General features: G+C 31.9%; 1 protein-coding gene across 6 annotated transcripts in view; it reads right to left on the bottom strand.

Moving 5' to 3' along the window:
• The window catches only part of Ptp36E (protein tyrosine phosphatase 36E), a 208,800-nt gene that overhangs the window by 45,185 nt on the left and 153,615 nt on the right, over positions 1 to 10,000 (bottom strand). For all 6 annotated transcript variants that reach the window (XM_068346503.1, XM_068346505.1, XM_068346504.1 and 3 more), the window contains 2 exons: positions 1,128 to 1,215; positions 494 to 570 (listed from right to left, as the gene is read on the bottom strand). In XM_068346503.1, the coding sequence (XP_068202604.1) occupies positions 494 to 570; positions 1,128 to 1,215 (165 nt within the window). The remainder of the gene's footprint in view (positions 1 to 493; positions 571 to 1,127; positions 1,216 to 10,000) is intronic.

Raw genomic sequence — 10,000 nt, 5'->3', positions numbered from 1 at the left:
AAGAATACATACATAATTGCTCTCTCTCTCTCTCTCTCTCTCTCTCTCTCTCTCTCTCTCTCTCTCTCTCTCTCTCTCTGTATGTTTGTGTAAACCTGAACGTTGGGTGCGTAGTAGTCTGTAGTTATAGTTTTTTTTTTTCGAGAAAATAAAACCCTTATCATTAATAAATAATAAATGGTGTATCATGTGTACAACATGTCTATTTCTTATTAGAAGTCAATCTAAGCATACTTTATCCGGCTTCTTGTGCTGCAATATTCTGCATAACAGTGGATCATTCACATATTTGCAAAATTATTTATTTTATCTATCTATTTTTGCTTTCACGCAGATGTTTGAATTTATACAAAATACATATAAAATACAGGCGTATAATAACATAAACAAATCCAAGTCATCTAAATATACAGCAATAATAAAAATATTCACATATATAGCAATACTTTCTCTCTCACTTCTGAAAACACATAAATATCCCCTTTCTACTTACATCTACATACGAAGCATTGATATAGTCAGAATCCGGGACTCCAGGCAGAGGTTCAAGTACTACTCTGTTGTAATCATCTGAAAGAATAAGCTCTTAGTTAGCCAAGATATAATTTTCTATAGCTTTCAAAATGATAATAAGCCGTATAAGAGGCTTAGAAAGAATGTTAACGTAAATTATAAGAACAATACAACTCGATCAGTATACATGGACAAGAGTTTTATTTTCAACATTTTTACCCGGGTCAAAAAGTGCTATAAAGATAAAAACAAAATCCCAGGAAGGTAAAAGGATGGGTTAGAAGGCCACTCATAAATGGCAGGGGCAAGGGACAGTGATATTGCCCTATTGAGTAGGACAATGCACAAGAGACTGACCATATATACATATGATCAGCACCCTAGCCCCCTCTCCACCTAAGCTAGGATCAAGGAGGACCAGGCAATGGCTGCTGATGGCTCGGCAGATAGACCTATAAGCTCTCCCAAACCCCCTACCCTTACCTCAAAAGAAAAGAATATAGAATTGATTATTGGCTGGTTCCTGCGTGTATAATTAAGGTCACAAAGTTTCGCTTTGGAATAGAGAACCGCAAGAGAAAAATAATGGTAAATCAATACTCGTAAAAACTCACATGCAAGACTTCTCTTGTTTTGATTCTTGCACTCATTGGTTTCCTTCAGAGCATGTCTGATGCTGTGTGGTTCGACTTTGATGGCCATCTGCAAAGAAAAATATGAGGATAAGTAAAATTATACGATTTAACAGCAGAAAAGCATTTCGGTATACGTGATTGTAAAAGACAACATGATTCTAAACTTTGACCAAGTCAGTGAAAGTAATCAGTTTATATGGGTTAGATTAGGACTTGTGGTATTAATCCATCTAGGGTTGGAATGTTTTGAACTGGCTGTCTTGCTTTTCAATCTTGTCTTAAAATTCATATGAAATTAATCTATCATTTATTTGCACGACAGTAACTCTCTATTGAGGAGCTGCAAATTTCTTATTTTGGAATGAATAGATATCTAAATATCATAAAATTATAGCTTAGTTTTTCTGATGTGACAAATAGGTCAAATTCAACTCCGAATCATTCTGTTCGAGCATATTTTTCGAACATATAGGTAACCAGATGCCAAAGAACTCAATCCTCGATTGACACAATCTTCGACACACAGATGATTCAGTTGGGACGAATAGGTAGCTGCATGACACAATATTTAAACCCCCAATTAGTTTCATAGGGATAGAAATGTAGCTACGTGTAAGTGAATTCAATCCCAATTACTTGCGAGGAGATGAATAATTAGCCAGATGCCCAAATTTTCAACTACCAATTTGTTCCGTCGTGACGAACAGATAGCCACATGCCCTAAAATTTGACCTAGAATTAGTTCTGTGTGAATGAATAAGTAGCAGTATGCCATGAAATTCAACCTACAATTGTTTCCATTGTGACAACAAAACTCTTGACAAAATGTGCATCCCCCAATTAGATCTATTGTGAAAAATATATAGCCTTATGGCATAATATTTGACTCCAAACTGGTTCTAGTGGGCTGAATATATAACTACATGACACAAATTTTGAATCTCAGTTGGTTCCAATGGGACAAATAAGCAGATTCTTGACAGAACAAAATCAGCTTGCAGTTAATTCAGTTTCAATAAATAGATAGACACATGACAAAAGATTTGACCGAAGACTCCTTTGGTGGGATGAGTAAGGAAAAAACAAAATAATAATTTGACCTTTTATTGATTGCTTTGTGACGAATAGGTAGCCATATCCCACATAATTCTATCGCCAATTGGCTCCATTGCAACTAAAGGGTAACTATACGTAACGGAATTATTCCATAAATTGGTTATGATGTATAGAATAGGCAGCCACACACACACACAAAAAAAAAAATAGGATCCATAATTAATTTACTTATATCAAATAGTTAGCCAAAATGCCCAATATTCGACCTACTATTGGTTCCATTGATCCTGTAATAATAGGAAGCCAAATGTCACATAATTAAATTCCTAATTAGTTGCACTGCGACGAATTCAATCCTTAATATCCATGAATAAGCATCCTTCGTCCAAAAAATTTGACCAACGTTTTGTTAGTCTCAAATTGGTCCATTGTGATGCATATGACACAAAAATTAAGGTCCAAATTAGTCCGTTTAACATGAATTTGTAATAACATGATATAAAATATGAATTGATAAATAGGTAAAAAAAAAAAAAAAAAATTGTTTCAAGTTGGTTCCGCTAGGATGGATAGGTAGCCAGGTATTAATATTTGACCATCAATTATTTCCATTTGGAGAAATAGGTCACCATATGCCACATGATTCGATCCAATTTGGTTACGAATAAGTAGATTCAAGACCCAAAATTCTGCCCTTAATTAGTTCTATAGCAACGAACATTTCGCAATATACCAGATAATTTGACTAGTGATTGGTTCACTTTTTTTTTTATCTTTTATTATGAAAATACAATTACATTTTCTTAGCATACTTTTTTTTTCTTTTATAAAGAAATATTCCTTAACAAATTATATTTTACAATTTTGTATATACATTATAACATCTATTATAATATGATAGAATTACATTTTTATTACTTGGAGTATATCGGGGGCTTTACTCTCATAAAATCCAACCCAAAATTTGTTTATCTGGATGAGTATGTAACCCCAGGGGACAAAATTCAACACCCGTTTTCTCAGTCGAGATGAACAGTTAGTCTAGCGAAAAAAATCTGTTCCAAAAGTTACCCCTGATATGAATAGTTAGATAGATTCCAAAATTGTTTATCGCCGATCAGTTTAGCACCCCTCAAAAAAAAAAAAAAAAAAAAAACCGTTCCTACGCCCCTAGTACGTGTAACAAAGCACACTTTTATAGAGGATTGATATCTATAATTGGTCTTTTGATTAGTAACAACGTATTTGCTGCAGACATTTATTTATTTTGGCTAAATTTGGGTTTTTTTATTTTATGGCTGAGTTCCAACTCTGGTTTTAGAATATTGGGATCTGCTCTATAGGCTTACAGTATATTTCTTAATACCTATTATCTATATGTTACATATAATTACCATAACCTAGACGCTATAAAATCAGAGGAAAATGGTATTTTTGGAATTATGAATTTTTGTTGCATTAATTGAAAAAAAAACTACCACAAAATTATGTTTTAGGAAATCACACACTTCAAATTTGAATAGAATCCGAGTGTTTCTACTTCTTGTCAAAAGATGGCAGTACACGTCCCTTGTTCCATTCATGTGAATGATTCTATTCAACTGGCAAAGGGTGATAGATTGATATTAATGTTGAAATATGTGTGGCAGGTATAAATTATATTCAGTTCCAAGTAAGTAGGCTATTTTGGGTTATGTATTTTAAAAATAAAATGACGTCATGGAAGGTTCCAGAATGCAAGGATTAAAGAGCTCTAAACATTGTTCATTTTCATGGCCAATAGATGGCCTTCGAGGTAGAGTACCAAATTGCTAATTATCCCCCTCTCCCACTCATTATAATTTTTATTACTTCATTTATGTTGCTATTTGGACACAGAATTGCTATAAAAACAGATCCACATGAACTTGATCTTCAATGTTGTCCGGCCACAACTTTATTCATAGGAAACTACAAATTTCACAATAAATGTCACAGAAATATTCCCTCAGCAAACTATCGTTGGTTCAATTATATTTGGGGGTCAGGGTGGGAGTGGTCAGCAGTTGCCACATGAGTTGAAATCGGTGAGACAATCAAGTAATTACACAGTTATTTCATTTAATTTTCAATTGGCTTTTTATGAAACCATAAGATAATTGATATGTTTCATGGTCTGACATGTATTGCTAGTAAAAACTTCGTAAAATAATAATATTGTTACATTCCGAAAGGCATTTAACTTCGCCCCATCCCCCCTTACATTGTAATGAGTTTCACTTTACCTCCAATAGATGGCATCAGTGGCACCTTGTACAAACTAATATAGTGTGTTATTTGACGAACACGTGTGTCACAAAAGTGTGGGAGGAAGGTAGAGGCTAGAGACTTGGTAGTTGATGAATTGTCCAACGATCGTTTCCTTATTAGGAATGAATATTTTTATCAATAAATGGGGTGAATTTTTCATATGCTATTGGGAACAACCTGAGTTTTCTTATGAAAATGTTTCGTATTTCATTTACTCATCAGAACACATGGATAGTAAGTCATGACCCTGTACTAGGGACAATCATTAGCATAGTTAAGATTGGTGGGGCGAGTTTGGGACAGCGCTGCCAAATGGAATTTCCACGAATAGAGAATATCATTATTCATTACAGATTCCGATCGTTTAAGGAGTAATAGTTATATGCCAGAAGGTGTAAGACTATGGTGTAATTTGATGTTCTTATAATCAGCGAAATCAACTAAGACAAATAGAATAATGAAAAAGAAAATAGTCACATTTCTGTGTCTTCGCCAACGCCTGTTTTGCTTCAATCCACCTGCGATTTTGTGTTTGTTAATAAGGGCGTTCCAAAGTGTAAATCGCTCATGAAATAAACCTTATCATAATTTCCTTAGTAAATGTATGCATGTCAGTAAAGCTATTTCTTTTTCTTTTTTTTAAGAATATATACACTTTTCACATTATTTCTACAAATATATATTTATGGTATATTTTACACTTCAATTATCAGTAAGGCATTTATTTTCATACAAATGTTATTACAGTAATTCTTCTCGAAATGAAAAGGCATCTATCCTCACGTGACTTTAACAATATAAATCTTGTTTTGAATATTCTACTTTTTTATAAATGAAATCATACTTAACTCACCGCTAAGGGCATTACTTTATGAAAATACCAGATCCCAGTAATTTATTCACTTATTAATAACATTGCTGAGTGTGTTTCTATCCTTTTTGAATCTGCATGAAAATCAAGATTTAAAATCTTTAAAAAACTTACGGTATGTACTTTTCAAACCTTGTTCAAGAATGATTTGAAACAGTTTACAACTGTTCTTCTAATTATACATAAATAATCTAAGTGTAAATTGTTTCAGCCTCTCCGCAGTTACAACATAGATATTCCCACGTTAGTTTCATCATAAATAACCTATACTATGTAGCCAAGACTTCGTCGTTGTATTTAAACAATATCTGTTTATTGGATCAATCCACTTATTAAAATTTTCCCATACAATATTCCAATTAAAGAACGCATAACCTCTTTCATTATTTGGTAGAACTGATTCACCTTTTATCAAGTAACAGTAAATGTGTTTTGATTTTTGTAAAGGATAGGTCTTTATCTTTATTACAGATTGAAATATAATTACTTTGTCATAACAGTGGGTGTTAAAAAAGGTGGATTCACTAAATCTGTTAAAATCAACGAGTTAAGAAAGCCTCGGCTTACAAATATGTAGTTATTTCACATCCCCTTGATCTATCAACACTACTTTTGTAAAAGCTGTTAACGTGCATACAATTTGCTTTCACAGTTAGGTTTACAATACCACATCCTCCTTGACTCTTCAGGGGATGCATAGTTTTCCATTTAATGGGTTGATAATTTCCATTGCATATGTAGTTGAAGGTACACTTTTCTATACAAAGGCTCGGATTCACAAAGTTCAAAAAGCGGGGTCGGGAAACAGGACCAAAGCATAGTCGTAAAACTCAATGAGCTTTACACGAAATATCCGCAAGAATGCTCTATACCTACTGCTTGGAAAAACTTTTATCATTATACTAATTTCCAAAATTGGAGGCACAAAATACCTAAAAATTACAGCACACAAATTTTACTAATAATAATATCTAAAATATTTACAACGAATACATTAGGCCGAAAAAAGAGAGAATTAGACTAATCAACAAAGAGAGAAGGCATGCTTTAGAGGTGGGTATTCAACAACTGACCATATCCATGTAATCAACCAGCTAATGAAAAATGAAAAAAGCAACAGAGTATGACATACCACCATGTATGGCATTTACAGATTATAAGATGCCTTTAGATTCTGTCAAAATTTCAGCAGTAATGAAAGCCCTCCAAAGACAAGGCATAGACGAATCTTATGTTGGAACACTTGAAGATATCTACATTATTATTATTATTATTATTATTATTATTATTATTATTATTATTATTATTATTATTAAGCTAGAACTCTAGATGGAAAAGTAAATTGCTATAAGCCCAAGGGCTCCAACATGGCAAAATAGCTCAACGAGGGAAGGAAATAACAAAATAAATACAATACAAGAAAAGTGAAGAACAATTGATTTAAAATATTTCAAGAACGGCAACGATATTAAGATAAGTCTTTCACACATGAACCGTAAAAACTTCCAAAACTAAGCAGAAGATAAATTTGATAGAGTAGTGTACCTCAGGCAAGAGAAGTACAGCAACTCTACAACTACATAAAGAGAGTGAGAAAAATCCCAATTGAGAAAGAAGATAGATAATGAGACCCCACCATTCCTAAATTATTCACAGCGTGCCTAGAAGAATTTTTTTAAGAGTTTAGATTAGGAACATGTAGGCATTATCATAATTGGGGAATACCTTAACAGCAAGATATGTAGATGACATAGATCTATTTCGTTAATCATGGGGGAATTGCAAAAAATGTTAGGAGATTTGAATTAAGCAAAAATTAAGGTGTGAAAATGAATATGAGTAAAATCTAAGATAATGTTCAATAAAAATACAGAGACAACAAATAAGGATCATGAAGGAACCTCTAGAGATAGATGTTTCCCAAGGATATCAGACCAAAATTAAAAGAGGGGTAAGCATGGGATGAATAGCTTTTGTAAACAAAATGAGCTTATGGAAGGTAAAATGCCACTTTCTCTAAAAATAAAAGTATTTAACCAGATGGTACTACTAGTAATAACTTATGCATCAGAATTTGTAGCATTCCAAAAGACTTAGAACATGAGCTAGTCACAACTCAAAGAGCTATGCAAAGAATAATGATTGTATCCACACTAAGCGACATAAAAAGAGCAGCATGGATACAAGAACAAACTAAAGTAGACGATATTATAAAAAACTTATAAGAAAAATAAATGGACATGGGCATGACATATAATGTGATTGACAGATAATAGATGGTCATCAAAAAGTACACATTGGGTCCCTAGAGGCTGCATAAGAAGCAGAGGAACGAAGGGAAGATGATGGGCTGACAAGCTAAGAAAATTTGTAGGTATAGACTGGCATAGAAAGACCATAAACAGACGGGAGTTGAAGGACATGTTTGAGGCCTTTGTCTTACAGTGAACTGGCAACGGATGACGATGTATATATATATATATATATATATATATATATATATATATATATATATATATATATATATATATATATATATAGGCCTATATATATATATATATATATATATATATATATATATATATATATATATATATATATATATATATATATATATATATATATATATATATATATACACGCTAAACGTACAAAAAACTCGTAAATCTAGACCAATGTTATTGAATAATATATGTTATGTATCTTTAAAATCACACAAAAACAGAGTAAAACCATTAAAAAGTTCTTGCGCAAACACGTGGAATTTTTCATACTAAACAATACAGTCTTGAGAAAATGAAGAAAATCTATGTATTTTTACAGTTATAATGATAAAATATATATAAGAAAAACTGTTTCGTAATTTATGACCATGTAATACCAATGTTATCTCAGGTACTTTAGAAAAAGAAGACATTTATTAGATCTGAAGTTACTCATCACTGGAATATTGGAACTGCTAAAAGATCAACCCAATAGTTACAGTATTTAAAAGGCGCCGTTGCAAAGGCTATGCCTCACCCTGAACCTGGGGAATCAGGTTGTAAGCAACCTCAGTGTCGATTCTCTTTAAAATGTTTATCGTGTGTTTCAAAATGTGTTTATTTTCCCTTATAGTTTGTCGTGTAAAACAAAATTCGACCTCTCCACTTCTTCGAAGTATTCACCAAGGTATGAAGGCTATGTTTGTCAGTATCTTCTAGATCACATTTGATTTGTTGTTGTGGGTGCAGACAAGACTTACATTATAACTGTAAGGGATTAGTAACAATTTAATTTCTCGTTACATCACATATCCTTTATATTAATCATAGGCCGTGATAAGTCTATTCCAGAATTAATTTGGGTTGATAAAGAAAAAAAAAAGGGTTTAAATTATAATTGGTAACTGTCCGCATTGTTGCCCTCTTATAGAGCCAATATATACAAAATATCGTATCCTGGTGCTGCCCAGGATCCTGGTACTGCCATACTTTCAAACGTCAATTAGTTTCTTTTCTTAATTTTCCTTATATTAGGAGTTCGAAGATTGTCAAGGGGGGCGAAAAATTAATCGCCTTCCCTTACGGTAGTAAATTTAACTTTATTGTCCATCACCTTCTTTGCGTTAGAATAATAGACGTCTAATAATTCCAATCTTTCAAGAGTGTTTTAGTGTGTTCGTGTTTCTGCATTTAAATATCGTGAAAAATCAGGTCAAAACTGTGAATAAGGATAACCTTCAACTGCTTAAAATCAAGGTGGAAATACTTTTGAAATACGAGGTACGTTGCGTGAAACTAGAAATGTGGAATTAGTTTTATATATATATATATATATATATATATATATATATATATATATATATATATATATATATATATATATATATATATAGTGTGTGTGTGTGTGTGTGGGTGTGTGTATATATAAATGTATATACATACATACAAATATGTATATATATATATATATATATATATATATATATATATATATATATATATATATATATATATATATATATATATATATATGTATGGCATGGGTAACCCGGAATAGTAAAGCTTTTCTGATTATGGAGATACACAAACCCTTTCACCACTTTAGGGTATTCCCACTCAGAAATATATACTGTGTGTATGCATATATATATATATATATATATATATATATATATATATATATATATATATATATATATATATGTATATATGTATATATATATATATATATATATATATATATACAGTATATATATATATATATATATATATATATATATATATATATATATATATATATATATAGTATGGGTGACCCTGATTAGTAAAGTTTTTTTTGATTATGGCGATGCACAAACCCTTCACCACATTGAAATATAAGTATTCTAGATACACCGGAGTTCAAAGGTGTTGGACAAAGCATTGTGCCATCTTCATTTTTAGAGCATCCATCCTGGATGCTTATTTCCATATGATGACTTTTATTTGGGCCAAATAAACATGATGGATTAAATCATAATTTTTTTTTACAATGACTTAAATTTTAGAGCAGATGTTATCTTCTACATCTTAGACTGACTTTCTCAAGTTATAACGGTGCATGGTCATATCTTGTAACCTGGAATCATAACAGACAGCAAGGAAATTAGTTG

Source organism: Palaemon carinicauda, chromosome 22 (assembly GCF_036898095.1).
Source record: "Palaemon carinicauda isolate YSFRI2023 chromosome 22, ASM3689809v2, whole genome shotgun sequence".
Taxonomy (NCBI): domain Eukaryota; kingdom Metazoa; phylum Arthropoda; class Malacostraca; order Decapoda; family Palaemonidae; genus Palaemon; species Palaemon carinicauda.
This window is presented reverse-complemented; position numbering and strand designations above follow the sequence as displayed.